The 25,097-nt window shown below is 40.3% G+C and overlaps 1 protein-coding gene across 2 annotated transcripts in view; it reads right to left on the bottom strand.

The window, feature by feature from the left end:
• Positions 1–54: 54 nt before the first annotated feature.
• LOC122565145 (coiled-coil domain-containing protein 17-like) overlaps positions 55–25,097 on the bottom strand; it is a 55,222-nt gene continuing 30,179 nt past the window's right edge. For both annotated transcript variants that reach the window (XM_043720821.2, XM_087995199.1), the window contains 7 exons: positions 21,283–21,450; positions 20,055–20,239; positions 15,098–15,183; positions 10,534–10,749; positions 8,147–8,369; positions 6,225–6,335; positions 55–2,527 (listed from right to left, as the gene is read on the bottom strand). In XM_043720821.2, coding sequence (XP_043576756.1) covers positions 2,354–2,527; positions 6,225–6,335; positions 8,147–8,369; positions 10,534–10,749; positions 15,098–15,183; positions 20,055–20,239; positions 21,283–21,450 — 1,163 coding nt within the window. In that variant the 3' untranslated portion in view covers positions 55–2,353. The remainder of the gene's footprint in view (positions 2,528–6,224; positions 6,336–8,146; positions 8,370–10,533; positions 10,750–15,097; positions 15,184–20,054; positions 20,240–21,282; positions 21,451–25,097) is intronic.

Genomic DNA, 25,097 nt, shown 5'->3' on the forward strand with positions numbered 1-25,097 from the left:
TTATGCCCAAAACGTCGATTCTCCTGCTCTTCGAATGCTGCCTGACCTGCTGTGCTTTTCCAGCACCATGCTCTCAACTTTACGACTTATTTTTCAACTCTGATTCCACAACAGGTTCCCCCAAGACTCATGAATTAACTGACTGAGCAAGTTTCCACAGTCTTCAGAAACCCATTCATTTCATTGAAAATACCAAGTCATGGAAAATTGCATTTACACCATTTAAATGGCAGCGCCAGTTTTGACTTGGGCATCAGGTGACCTGTCACATTTCGTGCCCCAGAGAAGGTGGTATCTGTTGGGAATGGCCAGGTCAAGTTAGAATTTGCAGGCCCAGACACTATCAGTTTGGGGCTTCTGACATGGGTCTGATCAATGTCAGAAACAGAAAATCCAGCTCGTTGTCTTTTATTTGTGATATCAAATGAAGGCCTTTTTGGCTGAACACAAAGGATCCTGTCGCAATATTCAAAGATGGGAAAAGGCACAGTGCCAAGTATTTTCATCAATATTTTATCTTTAACCAGTACAAAAAGATGATATGCCTTTTATGACATTTTGAGAGATCTTACTGAGCTACTGCAGAGTGACTACTCTTCAAAAGTATTGCTTTGGGATTTTCTAAGGTTATGAATGTTGTTACATAAATTAACAAAACCATTCACTATGTCTTATTCCTATCAACTGGCCCACTGTCCAGCATTTCTGACATTTTAACATTCTAACAAGATATACCACAAACCTAACAGGAATCTACTTTAAAAACTACTGCAGCTATGTACTCCCATTGATGACCATCAGTAGAGTAACTATTTAAGTAAATCTTGGAAATCTATTTAAGATGTTCAGAAAAAAATTGCAACAATTTTGCCAGAGTTGGAGGATTTGAGCTATAGAGAGCACTGAACAGGCTGGGGCTGTTTTCCCTGGAGCATTGCAGGCTATTGGATAAACTTGTAGAGGTCTATAAGATCATGAGGGGAATAAATAGGGTAAATAGATATGGTCTTTTCCTTGGGGTGAGGATTCCAGAACTAGACAGCATAGGTTTAAGGTGAGAGGGGAAAGATTTAAAAGGGACCAAAGGTGCACGTTTTCACACAGAGAGTGGTGCATGTATGGAATGAGCTGCCATAGGAAGTAGTGGAGGCTGGTACAATTACAACATTTAAAAGGCATCTGGATGGGTAAACGAATAGGAAGCATTTACAGGGATATGGGCCAAGTGCTGATAAATGGGACTAGATTAACTTAGGATATCTGGTCGACATGGATGAGTTGGACCAAAGGGTCTGTTCCTGTGCTATACATCTCTATGACTCTACGTATTGCTTTAATCCAATTTTCATCTATTGTCCCCTGTTGCAGTTCATTTTCTCTCATTAATAGGGTTATAATAATTCATATGTCCTGATTTTGATTGGAATGAAACAAAATGCAATATTGTTTGACATTTTACTATTTTAAAGATGTTTTTAACATACATCAAAACTTGAGGGTATTGGTTTAAGGTGAGAGGGGAAGAATGTAAAAAGTAACTGAGGGGTAACCTTTTCAACCAGAAAGTGGTGCATGTATGGAACAAGCTGCCAGAGTTGGTGGTGGAGACGGGTACAATTACAACATTTAAAAGGCATCTGATATATGAATGGGAAGTGTTTATAGGGATATGGGCCAAGTGCTGGCAAATGGAGTTAGGTTTGGTTGGCGCAGAGGAGTTGGACTGAAGGATCTGTTTCTGTACTGTATGACTCTATGACTCTCCTACAGAATGTGACAATTTTCTTTTCAATGGGGTCACACTCTGTGATATCTATTGCAAATGACCATTCAACACACAGCAGTTTGGGTTACCAGTTTTGTGCCCTGGTCAGCTGTTCAGATTGCAGTTAATGAGGCAGGTTTTATCATGCAGAATCCACATATCTGCAGTTTCAATGAATTGGTCACATTGGATGAGATCCTGTTGCAAGATTATCTACATAGGTTCACTTATTTTCTTTTAATATGAGTATTTTGGCTTAAGTACAGAACTGTATTGGTGGGGACAGAAGATCCAACTCTAATTGGTCTATAAGATGTTATATTGAACACATGCACATTAATTACTTTAAAAGCCCTGTGTGTAGCACATTTCTTGCAAATATTCCATTTCTTATCAAAGTTTTGACATCACACTTCTACAAAATCTCTGACTAGTCATGAGCATTGCCCCAGAACCTCTTACTAGCATCACCAATGGAAGTTCTGTACAGTTTTCACAATTTTTGCTGTTTAATATCATTCAACAGTGGAATACTGTTTTGCATTATGAATTTTGCTTTGTCTTGGGGCTGGTGAGTTTGAATCATGGTTATTGAGTTCTGGCTGAGGGAGAACACTGAAGTACCATCATATCAGCAGAAGGAGGTGGAGGGTCCACAGTCTCACCAAAAGAGGGTTGGACCATTTGCACGGTTGGGTAATGGTAAGACGAACAATAAGACGAGAGTGGAGCATCAATGGGAATAGTAGTGCGTACTGATGCCTGAAACAAAACAGGATAATATTTAATCCAAGTAATTAATAACTTCCTTATACCATCCTGACTTCAATTCAGACCACTTATGCTGTATATTAGATTAGATTCTCTGCAGTATGGAAACAGGCCCTATGGCCCAACAAGTCCACACCGCCCCTCTGAAGAGAAACCCACCCAAACCCTTTCCCCTACCCTATATTTACCCCTGACTAATGCACCTAACGGAAACAATTTCCTAGCATCCACCCTTTCCAAGCCATGTATTATCTTGTAAGTTTCTATTAGATCTCCCCTTAATCTTCTAAACTCCAATGAATACAATCCCAGGATCCTCAGCCGTTCCTCATATGTTAGACCTACCATTCCAGGGATCATCCGTGTGAATCTCCGCTGGATACGCTCCAGTGCCAGTATGTCCTTCCTGAGGCGTGGGGACTAAAACTGGACACAGTACTCCAAATGGGGCCTAACCAGAGCTTTATAAAGTCTCAGTAGCACAACAGTACTTTTATATTCCAACCCCCTTGAGATAATTGACAACATTGCATTCGCTTTCTTAATCACGGACTCAACCTGCATGTTTACCTTTACAGAATCCTCAACTAGCACTCCCAGATCCCTCTGTACTTTGGCTTTACGAATTTTCTCACCGTTTAGAAAGTAATCCATACTTCTATTCTTTTTCCCAAAGTGCAAGACCTCGCATTTGCTCACATTGAATTCCATCAACCATTTCCTGGACCACTCCTCCAAACTGTCTAGATCCTTCTGCAGCCTCCCCATTTCCTCAGTACTACCTGCCTGTCCACCTAACTTTGTATCGTTGGCAAACTTCGCTAGAATGCCCCCAGTCCCTTCATCCAGATCATTAATATATAATGTGAACAGCTGCGGCCCCAACACTGAACCCTGCGGGACACCGCTTGTCACCGGCTGTCATTCCGAAAAAGAACCTTTTATCCCAACTCTCTGCCTCCTGTCAGACAACCAATCCTCTATCCATACCAGTAGCTCACCTCGAACACCATGGGCCCTCACCTTGCTCAGCAGCCTCCCATGTGGTACCTTATCAAAGGCCTTTTGGAAGTCTAGGTAGATGACATCCACTGGGTTTCCCCGGTCTAACCTACTTGTCACCTCTTCAAAAAACTCCAACAGGTTTGTCAGGCACATGCTCCCTTTACTAAATCCATGTTGACATGTTCTAATCCGACCCTGCTCTTCCAAGAATTTAGAAACCTCATCCTTAATGATGGATTCTAGAATTTTACCAACAACCGAGGTTAGGCTAATTGGCCTATAATTTTCCATCTTTTGCCTTGATCCTTTCTTGAACAAGGGGGTTACAACAGCGATCTTCCAATCATCTGGGACTTTCCCGGACTCCAGTGACTTTTGAAAGATCTCAACCAACGCCTCTGCTATTTCCTCAGCCACCTCCCTCAGAACTCTAGGATGTATCCCATCAGGGCCAGTTGATTTATCAATTTTAAGATCTTTTAGTTTTTCTAGCACTTTCTCTTTTGTAATGGCAACCATACTCAACTCAGCCCCCTGACTCCCTTTAATTGTTGGGATATTACTCATGTCTTCCACTGTGAAAACTGATGCAAAGTACTTATTAAGTTCTCCTGCTATTTCCTTATCTCCCATCACTAGGCTTCCAGCATCAGTTTGAAGTGGCCCAATGTCTACTCTTGCCTGTCGTTTGTTTCTTATGTATTGAAAGAAACTTTTACTATCATTTCTAATATTACTGGCTAGCGTACCTTCATATTTGATCCTCTCCTTCCTTATTTCTCTCTTTGTTATCCTCTGTTTGTTTTTGTAGCCTTCCCAATCTTCTGATTTCCCAGTGCTCTTGGCCACTTTATAGTGGAAATTTTATTTTCTTGACAATGTGTTTCGTGAATACATACACAAATACCAAATCACAAGCTGTGAGGTAGTGCGAACTTGTCCCGAATAGTCTTTGTCAGAACCTGCAGTTCTGCAGGTAAAACATCTAATAGTAAAACATCCCAAGGCAGTCATGCATTCAAATTGGAACAGAGCCAAGGACAGCTGACAAAAGCTTTATTATCGAGATAGGTTATGAGGGACTCCTTAAATTACAATATAAAGAGAGGCAGAGAGGTTTGTTAATATCATTCAAGATGAATGGAGCTATACACTCCATGCAGCTGGAGGCATGTGAGTCATGTTGAACAGTGTGTACCTCTGTGGGCTTCACGCAAATTTGGATTTGCCTTGAATGCTCACTGCAGGTTCTGACAAAGACTATTCGGGACAAGCTCGCCTTGATATGGGCTTCCACACTGTCGGGATTCTAAGTGCAAATTTGTGTTGCTGTGAGCATTTGCACAATGATCAGGATTGTTTCTTCTTTCGAGGCAGAAGGGAATTCATATCAAACTGAAGCTGAGATCAATCACTATTTACAGTCTGAATTTGGCACATTTATGATCAATAAGCTCAATTCAACACTGGCAATGTACTCCAAATAAGCCACTAAAGAATGCTGCCTTTAGTCAAAAGGTCTTCAGCCTGAAAGAATACTTTATATTCCTCTTTCCACAGACGCTGCCTCCCAGTTGGGAATTTCTAACATTTTGAGTTGTTACTTTGGATTTGAGTAATATTCAGGTCCGATTTATTTTTCACCTATTTAATGTATTCCATTTCTCTCTGAATAGAATAGAACATGACCATCTCTCTGAAGAAAACAAACAGTCCTGTCTTAGATATAATGCAATCAATATGAATTTACAGAGAACTGGGACTGGTGCCTTCAAATACAAATGGGACAGACTTCCTCTAGAAGATAATACTTTAGAATGAAAGGTTGGGTAGGCTGGGACTTTTTTCATTGAGCCGTAGAAGGTTGAGAGACAAGCTGATGGAAGTTTATAAAACATTAAGAGGTATTGATACAGTTAATGGAAGTTGTCTTTTCCCTAGGATAGGGATTTCAAGATTATGGAGCACATTTTTAAGAGGAGAGGAACGAGATTTAAAAAAGACATGAGGGGCAATTTTGTTTTTTTACAGAGGGTGATTCATGTGTGGATATAAACTTCCTGACCAAGTGGTAAATGTAAGTACTATTACAAAGTTTAAAAGACATTTGGATAGATATCCCAAATAGGAAATGATTTGGAGATGCCAGTGTTGGACTGGGGTGTACAAAGTTAAAAATCACCTGGTGTTGTGTAATTTTTACCCAATAGGAAAGGTTTGGAGGAATATGGGCCGGGAGCAGGCAGGTGGGACTAGTTTAGTTTGGGATTATGTTTGGCACGGAATGGTTAGGCCTAAGTGCCTGTTTCCGTGCTCTATGACTCCAAGACTCTATTAGAGCATATGACTAATTTGACAAAGGACATGTACTAAGTGTAGCATGCTAAGGAAGAACAATTGATTTTGAACCCAGAATCCAAAATGTTCCATCAATGGAGTTTTATATTTATCATGTCCAGTGCTTTTTGCACCGAATTAATACAGATTGATTGCAATGATTATTCAACAATTCTATTATCATAGTATCATGTTGCTTACTAAGATGGTCAAAGATGAATCAGATGAGACTTGGTCCTCTCTATGGCCACAATTCCTATGTTTCCATGCACTGCAAAGACTGGTGTTTATGTACGCATGGAAGTGAACAGACTAACATTTAAAATTGCGAAGAAACCTTACGTACCAGTGGTGGATATTTATACAAGCTCGCATTATTGCAATCAATGGCCGCAGTTGTCTGGACACTTGCATCTCTTGCATTGACTAAACGAAGGTATAATTCCACATTTTCCAACTACAAAGAAAAGACAAAATAAACTGGCAGCAAATTAATTTATCACATTGTAATTTTGATTTATACATTCCGAGATAATCTTAATAATCCTCTGAAGAAAGGTCACTGGACCTGAAACATTAACTCAGCTTTCTCTCCACAGTTGCTGCATTTCTCTAGCAATTTCCAACAGTGGCAGTTCTTTGGTTTTCTTATTTTCTTAGTTAATGAAGTTGACTATAACATCATACACCTCCTTAAACAAAAGTTCCTCTGAATTCACAATTGGTGCATTGGAATTATTATGATTCAGTGGCACGAGAGAACCCTATCTCCTGTGCCATTTTATACTCTTTTAGTTCAACTACAGTACGTCATTTGATCTACAGAACAATTCAAAGCATTTTTGAACACAAACAATTTTAAATTAACAGTGATGGACTACTTAACAACATCAGCAATTACGTAGTGCCTTTAAGGTAGATAAGGTTCACACAATTCTTCACTGATATGCAACCAGACCAACATGGTGGTATATAAACAGAAACTGCTGTAAAAGCTCAGCAGATCTGGCAGCATCTGAGGAGAGAAATCAGAGTTAACGATTCTGAGGAAGGGTCACTAGACATGAAACGTTAACTCTGATTTCTCTCCACAGATGCTGCCAGACCTGCTGAGCTTTTTCAGCAATTTCTGTCTTTGTTTCCGACTTGCAGCATCCGCAGTTCTTTTGGTTTTTACATGGTGACAATACGAGAAACAGCAGTTAATAGAAGCTTTTTTTTTAAAAAAAAATTAATATTAATGTTGTGGGATGTGGGCATTTCTGACTGGGTGGCACTTAATTGCATGTTGCTGATTGTCTTTGAGAGAATAGTGCCAAGCTGCCCGAAGCCTCCTCTTTCTTAATGACTTCCAGTACTTATTAAGGAGACCTTGTGAAGCATTCATTATCTGTTTTCAATGTTAACAACAGCAAAAAAGAACAAACAAAATGTACACAACTGCATTTGGACACTAGGAGAAAGTGGGGACTGCAGATGCTAGAGATCAGAGTCGAGAATGTGGTGCTGAAAAAAGCACAGCAGGTCAGGCAGCATCCAAGGAGCAGGAGAATCGACGTTTTGGGCATAAGGTTGATGAAGGGCTTATGCCCGAAATGTCAATTTTCCTGCTCCTCGGATGCTGCCTGACCTGCTGTGCTTTCCCAGCACCACACACTCGACTCCACACTTGGACACTGCTGTGGTAATTGTGACTAGTCTACCAGACCTGATACAAACACAGGTGGGTTTCTTTCATGTGATTGATTGTAGCAGCTTGACTAATACATGAATATAAGAAAAAATGAAGTGGTAACAAAAAAAAAATGTGAAGACAACTAAGCAATAGTTAATCCATGGAGAATGCTTAAACACGGTGAGAAAAAGAGGGTGATCAATTCATGAACTCCACTTCTGGTTCCCCAGGGCAAATAAATATGATTCCAGCAGATGGTGGGATCTAAAATTTACTCATATTCACAGCTAACTTGTAACAGTATAACTGAAGTGTCCTCTCCTCTCAGGAGATTGTCAGCCCCCTTTTAAAGGACCCCAGTAACTCCTTCCTGCAGCACTTCAAACTCAGCTTCTCTGCATCTACTCTTGTCAAGTCCTTCTATCATTCTAAACAACACATTTGGGTATTTTCATTAACTTACTAAAATCACATATTTGATGCAAAGTACTAACCCTGTCAATGATTTTCATCATCAGTCAGCTTAAACACAGTTCAATTTAAATTCTCACCTAAATCATCAATGACTTTCACCATTATCCAAACTATTTTACCTGAGGTACTCCATTCAATTCACCGGTAGTCATGGATGGTTTAACTGGTAGAACTCGAACTGGAACTTTCCATCGGCCACTGATCACACGATTCTGGGAGTCAAAAGTATCAATCTTGATCCAGCCTCGTGAAATGAGACGGTTGATGTCTTGCCCATAAGGATCAAAGCCCCCAGAAGCTTGTAGCTCGATTATAAGACTAATTCCTGGAGATGGACGGACCCTGACATTTAACAAACCAATTAAATTAAATACATGGAATAAGATGACTGTTTTAATATGCTCAAATCATGCAATATTAGCACCTACTTTTCCATTATCTTCTTTTATTTTCTGGTCTCTAATGTTGTTATCTGATGGAATGGCTTGGCACACACTCATAGACCTCAACTTAAGACACAGTTTTATAGGTTCTTGTCCTTGGCTCAGTGCTAATATTCATACTTTTCATTTAGAAGATTGCACATTCAAACACCAGTCTTGAGACTTGAGCACATAATCTAGGTTGACATTCCAGTGCAGTACTGAGGGAGCTTGGACTATCAAAAATGCTACGGGCAAAAGCCTTTCATTAGGAAAGTCCTTCCTGATGAAGGGCTTTTGCCTGAAACGTTGATTTTCCTGCTCCTCGGATGCTGCCTGACCTGCTGTGCTTTTCCAACACCACTCTAATCTAGACTCTGGTTTCCAGCATCTGCAGTCCTCACTTTTGCCTATCAAAAATGCTACTTGTACTGAGCATTAAACCAGGAGTCCATCTGCCCTTTCAGATGGTTGCAAAAACATTCCATAGCACTACTTAAAGAGGAGTGGACTTATCCCAATGTCCTGACTAACTTTTGGTCGCCAACTAACTTAATGAAAACAATGATTATTTGATCATTTATCTCATTTCTGTTAATGGGACCTTGTTTTATGTAAATTGACTGTGACAGTTTTACATTACAGGAGTGACTACATGTCAAAAAGATTTCATTGGTTGTAAAGTACTTTGGAATCCCATGAAGTCATGCAAGGAATTTAAATGCTTTCTTTTTCATTTCTGTGTTATTCTACTCCCATAAATAAGAGCAAACGAGGTGCTGAATTGATCCACAGTGCTGCTGTTGAGGTCCCCGAGTTCAAAAGGCAGTTCAGCAGTCTCATCTTCCTTTGAAAACGATGGATGGCTTTTGGGGAAAAAATTGGTTAAAAAGCTTCATGTTTTATGGGAAAAAGAAACCAAAATGCACTGTTTGCAGGACCATTGTGACGGGAAAATCTTTTGACTATTTCTGCAATTGCCTAGTAGGATTATTTGTAAAGCACTGTTGCATCCATATTAAAAGGTTTCAAAAGTACGGACTTGTAAAAGTTTTATTTATTCTTATTTTAGTGTGCACCCATGCCCATTACTTTCCATTATTTTCATGATAACGAAATGCAATTAACCAATCAGCAATCGCCAGTCAACTAGTAAAACCTCTAACCTGCCTGCCCCTCTTCCGCGGTTACGTTAGAGCCCGGGTGTCCTTGGAGAAGGAGCACGCGGTGTCGACCAACACCCTGGAGTTGTTCAGGGAGAGGTGGGCGCCGCAGGGAGTGGAGTGCATTATTTCTCCCTCCAATTCTATTTTGATTTAGTCCCTACCCTCCCCTTCACTGTTTTGATCACACAGCACTGCCCTTTGATGTGAAGGGCAGTGCTTGTCACTGGCCACCCGGGTGTTTTCCTATCTTCCTGGTGGTGGAATTTGAATAAAGATTGGTGCACTTTGTGTCTTCCACTGTGTCTCACACGTATACACACACACCATGGGTGCTGGGGGAAAAATTAAGCACTACCGCACTTAGGTGGTAGTGTGGGGGTTAAAAGAACAAAAAAAAAGAAAGAAGAGGAAAAAAAAACAGGAGTATCATTGCCCTTTGATGTGAAGGGCAGTGTTTGTCACTGGCCACCCGGGTGTTTGCCTAATTTGAGTGTATGTGCAAGGACTCTCCTTGAAGGCGACTATCCCTAGACCAGCTGCCAAAAAAGAAAAAAAAAACACCTCTAACCAGCCAGCCAACAATATGACCAACCATAAGCTCAAAACACACAGAAGAATTAGGCCATTCAACCCATCAGATCAGCTCTGCTATTTGATCATGGTTGATATGTTTCTCTCCTGCATTCTCTTGCCTTTTCTCTGTAGACCCAGTTTACCAGTCTTCTATCAGCTAACCACACAAATACCTTAAACAGTTGATGAAGCATTATTTCATTACTGCAGTGAGAATTGAAATTTGATCCTTTCCTAACTACAAAAAGTAAGTTTTAAATGGCAGGCTGTCTAATAGAATAGTTCATTTATGATGCATTATTTATAAACTAAATAGGTGACTTGTTATGTCGAAATAATAAGCACCTCGGCACAACTTGCTTGACTGCCAGGATTGCTCTGTTGCCTCCACCAGATTCTGGAAAATAGTTTGGTAAGTTGTCAATATCGCAGTAGACAGCTGGAAGTGGAGAGGGATCACCCATTTCCTGCCCGCCATGGTAAAGGCCCACCACCAGGCGGCAAACCCGGTACGTAGCATCCAATCCCAGGAGAAAATCATAGAAAACCACAAAACCAGCTCTGAAAGGAAATCAGTCAAGGTGTGGTTAGAACTTTACAACTTTAACATCTTGTCCAAAATATCAAAATTTAGCACAATATCACATTCTTAAAGTCTACTTTTCACAGAAAGTTCTGAGGCTGAATTCCCACCGTCCAACTTCACTGGGACTGTGGAAGTATACATGTCAATAACGAAAGGGGCAGTACTCCATTAGGAGGACATAGAAAGCTTTTTCTGACATTGGAATGTTATTGGAATAAACTATTTCTATTACTTGCACAAGTTGTTATTATCATTAATTTCATTGGACAGTTCTAGTCTAAACCTTGTTGCAGCCACCATTATGGAATCAAGACAAAAATTGTCCATGATGCTGCTATGTAACTAATTTATAACTGAAATATTCAACATCCAACTTCAATATAATTCTAAATTCCTGAAATAGTATTTCTATTGTTACATATACAGAGTGTAAATAGCTATTAATGAATGTACAGTTTCTTGAGACATCACTTTAGCACGTTACCTTAACTTTTACACTGATATATTTGTCAAGTATATAGGTCATTCAGTCCCTCAAGTCTGCTTTGCCATTCAATTAGATCAGGGCTGATTTGTAACTCAACCCCATTCACCTTTGATCTGCAGTCCTTGACTTCATTATTATGAAATATCTCATTCTTGTGAATTCCAATTGATCCATCATCCACAGCCTTTTTTACAAACTTTTATATATTTCCAGACTCCCCCCACCATAAGATATTGTTTCTGTCCAACTATCTTTAACCAAAGTAGTTTAAAATATTAAACATCTCAATTATTAATAACATTCCAATTGCTGTAACAGTAAGAGAACAAATACAAAGGAGATCTAGAGACATTAAATAAAATGAATAGTTCATCCAAATATACGATCTAAAAAATGAAATGTTATCTTCGGTTTATGGATGAGCAATTGGAATCTTGAAATTGTTGCATTTCCTGCATCATGTGGATTGCAGGATACCTCTTGTTTGATTGGGGATCACTTGTTTAGGAAGCAATCAGGATTTCAAAGGTTGGCGGTGGTGGGGGTGGGGGTAGAGCCGAAGTCACTGCAGTGCATAAGAACTCCTAAATCATCCAATCCAGGAGCTGCTACCTTCACTGGCAGGGAGAGTTCAGGCAAGCAGATGGATGGCCATCAGGTAGAGGAGGAAGCAGGTGCAAGTGCAGGAGTCGGCTAGATGTTTGCCACTCTCAAACCTGTACTCGGCACAGGAGGGTTTGCATGATGACAGACCTGCTGAGTTTCTCCAGCATTCTCAGTTTTTATTTAACACTGGAGACTGCTGGGATGGAGGAAACTTTGAAGACATGCTATATGGGGCACAAACAGCCAAGGGGCTGCACAGTGCGGAACTGCAAAGAGTAGAGATACAGCCATTACAAGACATTCCATAAGTCAGAGGCTCACTTCCCTCTAAGTTGGGTGCCTGCATGGTCACATACTTGAATATTAAGACTGCTTGCAAGGCAAGTGGACAGTATTCTGCTGTCTTGTCAATCAATGCTTCATGAGATTGTGAAGCCACACAGGATTGGATTTCCACTGGGGGCTCATCCTGCTTGATGTAGTCAGCCAGGCCACAAGGAAACAGTTGATTAACTGGAAGCTTTCCCAATGCAGTGAGAGGAAGGAATGAGCCTATTCCAGAAGGAAGAGATGCTGAAGGAAAGGAAACTCCATTTGTGGAGTCTGTCTGACTTGCTGCAAACAGGTGAGCGAGTGGCTTCCAAATGACTGAGAGCTCTGTGGGCACAGATGTTTCAGAGGAGAAATCTTTAGTTTGATTGGCGTTATCCAAGCAAAGCAGCAATGACTCACATTGACAGGTACGGATCCAGTGTGGACCAGCAGCGCAAGGATTTACAGAAGCGATTGTGCTCAGGAGAGGCGACAAGTGGGAGGTGTCAGGAGGGAAATGACGATTCAGGAGAGACAGTAAGTGAAAGCAGGGTAAGAGTTAGTAACAGGCACTAAGAGTTATGCAGAGGACTTGTGCATCAGTTAATTTCAAGGCAGCCAATATTAAAAATACAGCTCAAGGTTGTAGTTGATCCTTATCAATGTTTTATCATGTGAAAATGATTTCCAATTAGCACGCTACTTTTTAAGACTCATATCAGAAGTGCAAAAGAGAGGGATGGTTATGCCTCACTAATTTTGAGGCACCTTGGGACATCCTGAGATGGTGAAAGACAGAGTTTAAATTTAAGCTTTTTCCTTACATCGATTCTCTGGAAATGCTCATATCTTCAAAACACTTCAGTAGATTTGTACTAATTAACGTGCTGGCTGACAAAAATTAAAAGTGCTAGATATTCTCAGCAGCTCAGGCAGCATCTGTGGAGTGGATCAATGTTAACTTTTCAGATTAATGATCTTTCATCAGAACAAAGAAAAAAAATGTGAGCTTTTATGCCAGTGGAAGAGGCAATGGGTCACTAGAACAGAGGGAGGATCTGCAATAGGGTGGAGGGCTTGGGAGGTAAAACAGGATGAAGATTTCAGGGAGGCAAGCTTGTTCATTAGTGTGGCAAAGACACAGATGAGTCAGTGAGGGGTGAATGGCTGTGGAGATTTCTGACTGTGACATGAAGGCATAAAGAATGAAACAAGATAAGTTTATAAGTTTTTTTTATTTCACTGTTGGTGTAAATCCAAACTTGGCGTTGATGCTGTTCATGGAACAAAAAACACCTCACATGTGGATGGGAAAGAATTAGAAAGAACATTATTCAAGGAGTCAGACAGTCATTTCCATAACTGTCATCACAATTCCGGTGTGGTATGTTGCCTCTTTGGGGATTACAGTGAGGGTGCAGGAGGAAGGAAGTTATCTAGAAGTTGTATATACATTATAAAGAGAAAGGGCAGGCACTGGGGTCCTACAGTCTGATTTTCAAGAGCTGGGGAGGAAGTAGGACTTCACAGTTAGTAATCTGATATCACAAGCTACTAAGAGAAGAAATGGAAAGGTAGGAAAGGGCAAAATGAGGAGCAAGGCATGTTACAGGAAGGAGGACTGCAGATCTTTGGGAGAATGGGATCTTTGGGAGAATGGTGAAGGAAGCAAGTATTCAAAAAGGGACAGTTTGCACATCAACAGGATCAGATCCAATAGACTTGCAGGGAATTCATTAATGGAATTAGGAACTTCTCAACTAAATTAACAGAGGGGTGAGCACCAATATGTCAAAATAGAAAACTGGAATAAGCTGCTTAAAGGAATGAGTGACAGATAGTTTGAGAGAAAGAAAGAGAGCCATATGATACAGGACTGGCTGCTTGTAAGAACTACAGATTGGTGCTATTGGGGGACTTTAATTACCCTAATATTGTGGGGATGATGTAGGGTAAGGAGGGGCAGAAATATCTGAAGAGCGTTTTCTTGCTCAGTATTTCTCTGCCCAACTAGAGAGGAGGCATTGCTGGATTTCATACTAGGGAATTAAATCGGGCTAAGAGTTTTCAGGGATAACTTGGATAAGACTGATCATGGGATCTTGGCTTTGATTAGTATTGGAGAAGATTAAAGAACAAACAAAAGTAGATTTAACCCTCTAAACCAGAATAGGGATAATTTCAATATGATAAGATTCGATCTAGGCAGTAAAATTGAATCAAGTTTGACAGGAAAAACAGTAATAGAACCATGGTTGATCTTTATGTAAGAGTTGGATCAGCTACAGCTGTGTACATTCTAATGAGGCTGAGAGGGAAGAAAAACCTCATTCAAACTGGAAACAAAGAGAAATAGAATGTGATGACAAAATGTTGTATGATGCACGGAATATCTTCTTGTGAGTAACAGGCTATAGTTAATAAGTTGTGAGGGGAAATTAAGAGAAAAATGTGACTGACAAAGCAAAATTAAAATGCAAGTTACTATCAATGTAAACTGTATGTGGATAGCAAGAGGTGAATTGGGGCCCAATAGTGAGAAATGATAGAGACAACAGAAACAAAAACAAAAACAGAAGTTGCTGGAAAAGCTCAGCAGGTCTGAGGAAGGGTCACCGGATCTGAAACGTTAACACTGACTTTCTTTACAAATGCTGCCTGTCGAGCTTTTCCAGCAACTTCTGTTTTTGTTTCTGATTCACAGCACCTGCAGCGTTTCCTTTCAATAGAAACGTACATAATTCAAGACTTTTTTTAATGAAAATACCCAATAGAATATTCTACCAAAAAATAAACCAGAATTCCCACCTACAATCAACTTGTTTGTTAAACATATTAAAAGGAAGAATTTGCAGTCAATTAATTTTGTTTGATTATATTGTTTTGTGACACTTTAAGATCCCACTGAATGGACTCACACTGGATCATAGGGTGCAGGTCCCAAGCCCTCACTGGAATCTAGAAAATGTTTAGCAAGAGTTGGAGTTTGAGGTCTGGCATCCTCCTAAATCAACGAAATACAAAACAGAGGGTTTAACTGTTTGACTTACCAAATACATGCTATACATTCAGAACACATGCAACTTCAATGTAATATACTGTAACATCGAATTCTGTATTGTTGTAGATGATTTTTCTTTATCTTTATAGAAAAGCCATGCACCCATTCGGACATGTGAAATATTTAGCACTTAGTAAATCTGATTTTCTATTTGCAAACACTCTTCACTGTTCCTTACAAAAAATCCTTTTACTCTTGGTTAGGTCAGGCTCCGAATGGTCAAGGACCTAAATCAAATTGCTGAAATTCATTTGGAACTTGGAGGGCAAATTTACTTCATTGCTTAAATGATTTTTGATGCCCAACATATAAATATCCACTCCAGCAGTGACACTGTCTGAGATTGGGATGCCCTGTGTCAGTGTCTACACTGGTGCTGTTCACAATTGTTTTGTCCAGAAATTGGTGAACTCACCACAAAACTTGGGCTCAGTTAAACCAGCTACCTAATATATTTTCAACTCTGGCTTATACACTAAGATTCATTGGATCTTAGTGTATAAGCCATGATAAAGTAACAATGACATTGATCACTCTTCCATGATGTCACAATCTACCCACTTTTATCCCAAATGAGCATAAAGTATGATGTTAGATGTTGACTTGCTCCATAGCACAATACCATGGTTAAATATGGACTTGGTCCAACTTCACTCGCAGAAGATTAGTCAGACCATTTTTTTTTGTCATTATTAGTACTCAAATTAAAGCTCTCAAATCTTATTTTACTGTCCTTCCCCCTTATTTTAAATACTAACTCATTCCTTCTAAATAATGTTTATGCTTGCTTCGCCATGGATGCTAACTGATTCAATGTTCTCGTATCCTTGTGAATAAAATATTCTGTGGATTCTTCCATCAATTGTCCTGAGTTTAAAGGTTGTACTTTATCTCTCATGAAAGAAAAGATTGAGGGATGAGCCAACAGAGATCTTCATTATGAAAGATTTGGATAGCGTGGATTCATTGAGAACACATCCACTTGGAGGAAGAGTGTAACTCGAGGCCTTCACAATAGGATTGTCACCAAGAAATCCAATATGGCAATCAGTAAAAAAATTCTCGCTCACTGGTTTAAGGGAGGCTGAACAAACATACAAGGCAGAAGAGAATAGTCAGTTACCATTGCAGATTTAGATGAGAAATAAAGGAAGAAAACTCAAGTGGAGCGTAAACATCTGTAAAGACAACTTGAGTTGAATACTCAGTTTCTCGCCATTTTAATACTGTATATCCTATTTAATGTTCACTCAATGATGAAATAGTGAAACAAAGTCACTATTAACACTCTTTTAAGCCAAATATTTCTATTAGGTGTTTTCTAAATCTTCCTGACCTTTCAGTGAAAAAGTTCTTGCATATAGTCCAGAACTTAGTTCAATATTCCAAGTGTGCTATGTCTGATGATTTCTTTTGAAAAGGCTTCATTATAAAAGTTGCATTGCTCCTGGAATTCTATTGATCTGGGACTGATGTGCCATTTTCTTTCTATTTTCTTTCATTTTAATGAGCTGTAGATACTTGAAAATATAATCTCAGCTGACATTTGGTGTAGTATTGCACGGAGTTGCCATCTTTCAGGAGAGATGTTAAGCCGAGGTCCCTTTTGTTGTCTCAAGTGGTTGTAAAAGTCCTCACTGATCTATTTTGAAGGGAAGAGGAGTACTTGCCTATACTTATCCAATATTCCTAAAAGAGAGTTTAACATCTGTTTAACACTTGTGGGCCCTTGCTGCAACCAAATTAGCTACAGTTTGTCATATATTATAACAAAGGCTCTACTAAAAGTGTATTTTATTGCCTGTAGAATGCTTCAGGATATTTCAAGATTGTGAACGGTGCTGTATAAACGCAAATATTTTCTTTCATTCCAAAACTGTTTCTGTTCTACCCCAATTGCAACCTTGGAGCAGCAGCCCTGCTATACCAGTCCAATTGATCATCCTTCAGAATGAGGTTAGTAAGTAGCCAGCTTTGTGCTGTGGGCCTGTACTCAACAGGAGCTGAGCTGAGAAGTATTCATTCTCATGGGATTCCAGAGTATTAGGTGCAGTTTTGGGCCCCATATCTCAGGAACGATGTACTGGCCCTGCAGCGTGTTCAGAGGAGGTTCTCAAGAATGGTCCCAGGAATGAAAAGCTTACCATATGAGGAATGTCTGAGGACTTTGGGTCTATACTCGAAGTTTAAAAGGATGAGGGGGATTGAACTGAAACATACAGATTACTGAATGGCCTGGACATAGTAAATGTCGGGAAGATGTTTTCATTGGTAGGACAGACTAGGACTCGAGGTCACAGCCTTAGGGTAAAGAGAAGACCCTTTTAGAACGGACATAGGGAGAAACTTCTTCAGCCAGAGAATGGTGAATCTATGGAATTCCCTGCCACAGAAGGCTGTGGAGGCCAGATCTTACATTGAGTATATTCAAGATCGAGATAGATAAGTTCTTGATTGTCAAGGGGATTAAGGGTTACTGAGAGAAAGTGGAAGAATAAGGTTGAGAAACTAATCAGCCATGATGGAATGGCGGAGCAGACTTGGTGGGCCGAATGGCCTAATTTCTGCTCCTTTGTCTTATGGCCTTATGGAGAAGGAACAGAATTCCATTCCGTTAGTCTCATGTTAGAAGTGGAAATAGGATGTTAAGCCTTATGTTTGACTCCACGATCAATTTTCAACCATTTAAAGCCCAACCTCATCTCCTCCTCTTTCCATCAATTTCACCAATGAATGACCCATTTTGATGTAAAGTTAAACATCAGCAACAGGCAAATCGCCATTCTTCATGTTTGAATAATGAAGGCATTTAATAAGATCCCCCATGGTAGGCTTGTTCAGCAGGTCAGGAGGAATGGGATACAGGGAAATTTAGCTGTCGGGATACAGGGAAATTTAGCTGTCTGGATACAGAATTCGCTGGTCGGCAGAAGACAGTGAGTGGTAGCGGAAGGAAAGTATTCTGCCTGGAGGTCAGTGGTGAGTGATGTTCCACAGGGCTCTGTTCTTGGGCCTCTACTCTTTGTAATTTTTATTAATGACTTGGGTGAGGAGATTGAAGGATGTGTTAGCAAGTTTGCAGACGACACAAAGGTTGGAGGTGTTGTTGACAGTATAGAGGACTGTTGTAGGCTGCAGCGTGACATTGACAGGATACAGAGATGGGCTGAGAGGTGGCAGATGGAGCTCAACCTGGATAAATGCGAAGTGATGCATTTTGGAAGGTCAAACTTGAAAGTTGAGTACAAGATTAAAGACAGGATTCTTGGCAGTGTGGAGGAACAGTGGGGTTTTGGTGTGCAGATACATAGATCCCTTAAAATTGCCACCCAAGTGGACAGGGTTGTTAAGAAAGCATATGGTGTTTTGGTTTTCATTAACAGGGGGATTGAGTTTAAGAGCTGTGAGATCTTGTTGCAGCTCTATAAAACTTTGGTTAGACTGCACTTGGAATACTGTGTCCAGTTCTGGTCGCCCTATTATAGGAAAGATGTGGATGCTTTGGAGAGGGTTCAGAGGAGATTTACCAGGATGTTGCCTGGAATGGAGGGCTTATCTTACGAAGAGAGGTTGACTGAGCTCGGACTTTTGTCATTGGAAAAAAGGAAGAGAGAGGACCTAAATGAGGTGTACAAGATAATGAGAGGCATAGATAGAGTTGATAACCAGAGACTTTTTCCCAGGGCAGAAATTGTTAACACGAGGGGTGATAGTTTTAAGCTATTTGGCGGAAAGTATAGAGGAGATGTCAGAGGCAGGTTCTTTACGCAGAGAGTTGAGAGAGCATGGAATGCGTTGCCAGCAGCAGTTGTGGAAGCGAGGTCATTGGAGATATTTAAGAGACTGCTGGACATGTATATGGTCACAGAAATTTGAGGGTTCGTACATTAGGTTTACCTTGCATGAGGATCAATGGTCGGCACAACATTGTGGGTTGAAGGGCCTGTTCTGTGCTGTACTGTTCTATGTTCTATTTGCTATGAAAGTTGGCAGGTTAACCTGCCCATGGAGACATCATATCCGAACCTCTACTCTCCCTCCCTGTCCACAAACATTTACTATCCTTTAAAACACAAAAATCTGTAAAGTATATATGAAAGCTGAATAGGAATATATAGATATACAACATATGAACACGCCATTCAGCCAAGTCAGCCTGTGTCTGCATTTCCTCTCCAGATACGAACAGTCCGAATGACTAATATCCACTCTGTTCCTATCTAGCCAGTTGATTTGATAATAAAAGACATTATTTTTGCCTAAACGGCTAATCCTGGAAATGAATTCCACAGCTTCACATCTTTTTGTTACTTCACCTTGTATCTATGTGTCCTTGATATAAATCCAAATTCTTCCTAATTAGGGCAGCCCAGTGGCTCAGTGGTTAGCACTGTTGCCTCACAGCACCAGGGACCTGAATTTGAATCCAGCCTCAGGTTACTGCCTGTGTGGACTCTGCATGTTCTCCCCATGTCTGTATGGGTTTCCTCTGGGTGCTCCAGTTTCCTCCCACAGTCCAATTATGTGCAGGTTAGGTGGATTAGCCATGCTGAGTTGCCCATAGTGTCTAGGGATGTGCAGGCTAGGTGGGTTAGCCATGGGCAACGCAGGGTCACAGGGATGGGGTTGGTCTGGGTGGCATGCCCTTCGAAGGGTCGGTGTGGACTCAATGAGCGGAATGGCCTGCTTCCACACTGCAGGGATTCTACGATTCTAGTGGAAACCATCTTCGTCAATCCATATGTCTTTCATGTTCTGAACCATTCAAGTGAGTAAATCCTTTTGATGCCCAAATATGCAACAGTTTCTCTTACCATTGGCAGAAATGAAGAAGTTCGCTCAGTAACATTGGGAAGGTCCCTGGTCTTTGAGTTCCTCATGTGACGCTGAAGGCGCTGGATCTCCACTTCTTGTTTCAAGAGATCAATCTCTGTCTTCAGAGCCCTCATTTTCTGGTAACTATCTTTCCTGATCAGTTGATCACTTTCATCTCCATATACTGGAAATGAAATTTTAATCATTAATTAGGATGTTTTTTCCCTGTCTTGAAACAAAGTGTGTTAGTGTTTGGGAACAGAAGCCTTTTATCATAAATATCAGTGTGGAACATTTGGCAATCAATGTAAAGTTCCCTCTTCTCTGCCTCAATAATATGGTTCAACCGCAATGTTCACTAACCTGCACATCTTGCAACAATGTGGAACTTAACTTGCTGCATCAGATAATCTAGAATCTTCTTAAATACCTAGCTGTAAGAGCAAGTCCATTCATTATTCAACTGTAGCTCAGCAACTGGCACTCTCACCTGAGTCAGACGACTGCGTGTGGAAGTCCCATTAGAGGACTTGAATAGACGAGTAAAGGCTAACACTTTCATGAGGCACTGAGGGAGTGCCACACTGTGGAAAGTTCAGTTGAGGTGTTAAATGGAAGCACCACATGCCCTCTCAGGGGTACAAGTGAATTTCACAGCACTGAACAAGAACTGTGGCATTCTCACTGGGGTCCCACTACCAACAGCACAATAAAAATTGACAATGTCGTATCACAGTTTATTGGTTTTGGCTGCATGTTGGCACCACGCTTTCCACATAATGACAGTGACTACATTTCAAAAGTATTCATTAGCTACAAAGCACTTTGCTACATCCCAAGATTGTGAAATGTGGAATACAAGTGCAAGTTCTTTGTTTAAAAATACAAAGTAGAATGCTATTTGTTCATTTTTAAATTAAAAATCCAATCAAATAAAATCAAGAGCATATCCTCACAACATTATGGTACACCTAATAACAGTAAAGGATTTTAAAGAACAGTCATATTGAACTCAAAATATTAATGCCATTTCTCTCTCCACAGATTTGCTGAGTTTCTCCAACATTCTGTTGTTATTGATAACACACCTGTATACAGATATCAATGCTAAAGACAAGTTAGATTTGTTGTCTGTCTTGCTCTGTTGCAAATACAGAACTGTATTGTACATGGTTGTTAGAATCCAGTAAGGGGAATGAAGGCTGATGAATACTTTGAGAAGCTTACGTGATAACGTTAGCCTTTGACCAATGGAAGTCTTCAGTGCTTTTTGACTTTTGCGATTCCTTTGTTGCTTGAGCTGCAGTTTGAGAATTTCCTCTTCGAGTTGCTGATTTTCCACCTCCAGAGAGATCAGCTCTGAATCCAAATTGCGTTTGGATGTTTCATGTTCCCCTGTTAATCAAGATGGAATCTATTCAAATACATGTTTCAATAAATGTTATTTAAATATACAAGCTGGGCTTCTCCCACTTAGGGTAAAGGTGGAAGATTGTAAGCATACAATTTAGAAACCCTGGGAATGTGGAAGTCCTACCAAATATAAGGTCAGGACCCTCAACATAGTTTGTTGTACAGTCAGAAAGGGTAGTCATAGAAGATGCAATCCAAAATGATTATGAATACATGACAATGTGAATATTAGGAGTAGGTGCTACCACTCAGGCCCCTCAAGCCTGCTCTGCCATTCTCTCAATTCAGGGTGGCATGGTGCCTCTGTGGTTAGCACTACGGCCTCACAGCAGCAGGGACCTGGGTTTGATTCCACCCCTGGGTGACTGTCCATGTATAGTTTGCACATTCTCCCCATGTCTGCGTGGGTTTCCTCCCACAGCCCAAAAATGTGCAGGTTGAGTGAATTGGCCATGCTAAATTTCCCAAAGTGTGTAGGTTTGGTGCATTAGGCAGAAGTGGGTACTGCAGATGCTGGAAATTAGAGTCTAGATTAGAGTGGTGCTGGAAAAGCACGACAGGTCAGGCAGCATCCAAGGAGCAGGAAAATCGATGTTTCAGAAGAGCTTTTGGCTGAAATGTCGATTTTCCTGCTGTTCGGATGTTGCCTGACCTGCTGTGCTTTTCCAGCACCACTCTAATCTAGGTTAGGTGCATTAGTCAGGGGAAATATACAGTAATAGGGTAGGGGAGCAAGCTTGGGTGGGTTTCTCTTTGGAGGGTCAGTGTTGACTTATTGGACCAGATGGCATGTTTCTGCACTGTAGCGATTCTATGATTCTACGGCTGATCTGATTTCTCCAGATTCCCACCTATCCCTAATGATCTTTCACGCCATTGCTTATTAGGAATCTACCTACCTCTGTCTTCAACATATTGGAAGACTCTGTTTCCACTAGACTTTGATGAAAGAATCAAAAATTCATGACTGTCTGTAAGAAAACTATTGTCCTATCTTTGTCTTATTTTTTATGAAGTAATTCTCAGTTTTAGATACTGCGACAAATGAAAACATCCTCTGCACATCCACCCTATCAAATATTTCAATTAAGCTGCATCATACTCTTCTAAACTTCAGCAGTTACAAGCCTAGCCGGTTCAACCTTACCTCATTAGACAAGCCACCCATTCCTGGTATTAGTCTAGCACACTTCTCCAAATTGTCTTCGCCCAAAGGTGTGGTCTCACCAATGTCCTATTTAACTGAAGCATAACCCTCTTTATAACCTCCCTCCCCCAATACTTTTATATTCAATTCCCCTTGCAATAAATGATACCAGATTCTGAATTAGTGGTGCTGGAAGAGCACAGCAGTTCAGGTAGCATCCAAGGAGCAGTGAAATCGACATTTCGTGCAAAAGCCCTTTATTTATTCCTGATGAATGGCTTTTGCCTGAAGCGTCGATTTCACTGCTCCTTGGATGCTGCCTGAACTGCTGTGCTCTTCTAGCACCACTAATCCAGAATCTGGTTTCCAACATCTGCAGTCACCGTTTTTACCTACCTAATAAATGATACCATTATATTAGCTTTCTGAATTGCTGTCCCTGCATATTAACCTTCTGCAATTCACACTCACGGACGCAGATCTCAATGTATCTCAGTGCTCAATGATCTCTCACTATTTAGAAAACACCTTTTTTATTCTTCTTGCCAACATGGTTTCAGATTTTCCCACATTATACTCCAGTTGCCAGACTTTTGACAACTAACCAAACCTGTGTTTCTTTGTAGCATCCTTATGCCTTTTTCACAACGTAACTTTCCAATATAGTTTTGGGTCATCAGTAAATTTGTCAATCATACCTTTTTTGCGCCTTTATTTAAGTCTTCTCTATAAATTATAAAAGGTTGAGGCACGAGCACTGAATCCTGTACCAAACCATTTTTTACAACTGTTGTCAACCAGAAAATAATAAATGTATGCCTATTCTGTTTCTTGTCAGCTAACCAAACTTTTAATCCATGCCAATATGATACTCCCCATACTATGAGGCTTAATTTTCTGCAATTTCCTTTGATGTTACACCTTATCAAATGACTTCTGGAAATCTAACTGCAGTACATTTACCAATGCATAGAAAGTGAGGACTGCAGATGCTGGAGATCAGAGTCAAAGAGTGTGGTGCTGGAAAAGCACAGGAGGTCAGGCAGCATCTGAGGAGCAGGAGAATCGACATTTCAGGCATAAGCCTGAATGAAGGGCTTATGCCTGAAACGTCGATTCTCCTGCTCCTTGGATGCTGCCTGACCGGCTGTGCTTTTCCAGCACCACACTCTTCAACAATTATCAATGCTCCTTTTTCCACTGCAGCATATGTTACATCCTCAAAAGAACTTTAAAAAGTTGTTTAAACTTGCTTTCCCTTTCACAAAACTATGTCGGCCCTGTCTGAATACCTGGTTATATTTTTCTATCATCTTCCCGAATACAGAACAACTGACCTGTAGTTTCCTGCTTTCCTCTATTTTCCTTTTTGAATATCAAGTTAGATTTATTAATTTTCAAACTAATGGAACTGCCCTGAATCTAGGGAAATTTGGACAAACTGAAATCAAGGCATCAGTTATCTTGCTAGTCACTTCTTTTCAGATTATATAATTAAAACCATCAGATTCCGTCAGCTCTAATAAGGTTGCTCAATACCACATCGCTGATGATTGTGATTTTCCTGAGCTCCTCCATTTCTTCACATTTCCTGATCTACAACTATTTTTGCAATGTTGATCGTACATTCCGAAATGAAAACTGATGCAACATCACCGTTCAAATCATCCACCAGCCCTTATTTTCCATTACTAATTCTCCAGATTTACTTTCCACATAATCAATACTCTCAAAGTTTTTTTTTAACATCTACAGAAAGCCCTTACGATATATTTACATCATTTATCACTAGCTTTCTTCCATACTGTAGTATTTCTTTTTTAATATTTTTGTCATTCTTTGCTGTTTTTAGTCTTCTGATCTCACCAATTTTAGTATGTTTATATGCTCTCACTTTACTTTTGATGCTAACATAGCTTTTTTTAGTTAACCACAAATAGTAAGTCCACCCTTTGGAATTTTGTTTTTTATTGGAATGTATTCTGTTCTAAAATATAACCTTAAACATCTGCTCCTGGGTCTCTATCGGACTATCCCTTTATCTTGTTTGCCAGTTTGCTTTTGCTTGCTCTAGGAATTGTTTGCTAGTAATTGTTTACTTCTATTTGTATTGTCAATTCATCTGCTTTCTTTCCAAATGCTACATGTATTTAGATACAGGGTCTTTCGTTTGTTAATCCACACATTCATAAAAATGATCTTGGGTTTGCATGGGACATAGGGAACACAGTGACAATTGAGAGAGACTAATCACAGGGTGAAGAGGGCTGAGTGGTGGATTGCAAGGCGGGCAGACTGGGACTGTGGGCTGGTGGTGGAAGGTAATCAAATCACAGCTCGGAAGAAAGGCAAAGGTTTTGCTCTGGAGTTGATGGTGGGGACCATAAACGAGGTTCTGTAAATCACCTACATCTATAGGCAACTGCTCCCTTCTTCATTATCCATGGAGTCCTGGGAGACATAGCCACTGTTACATTTAAAC

The sequence above is a fragment of the Chiloscyllium plagiosum genome, unplaced genomic scaffold (assembly GCF_037043375.1).
Source record: "Chiloscyllium plagiosum isolate Xiang-an unplaced genomic scaffold, Cpla_swu_hap1 HiC_scaffold_2, whole genome shotgun sequence".
In the NCBI taxonomy this organism is placed as follows: domain Eukaryota; kingdom Metazoa; phylum Chordata; class Chondrichthyes; order Orectolobiformes; family Hemiscylliidae; genus Chiloscyllium; species Chiloscyllium plagiosum.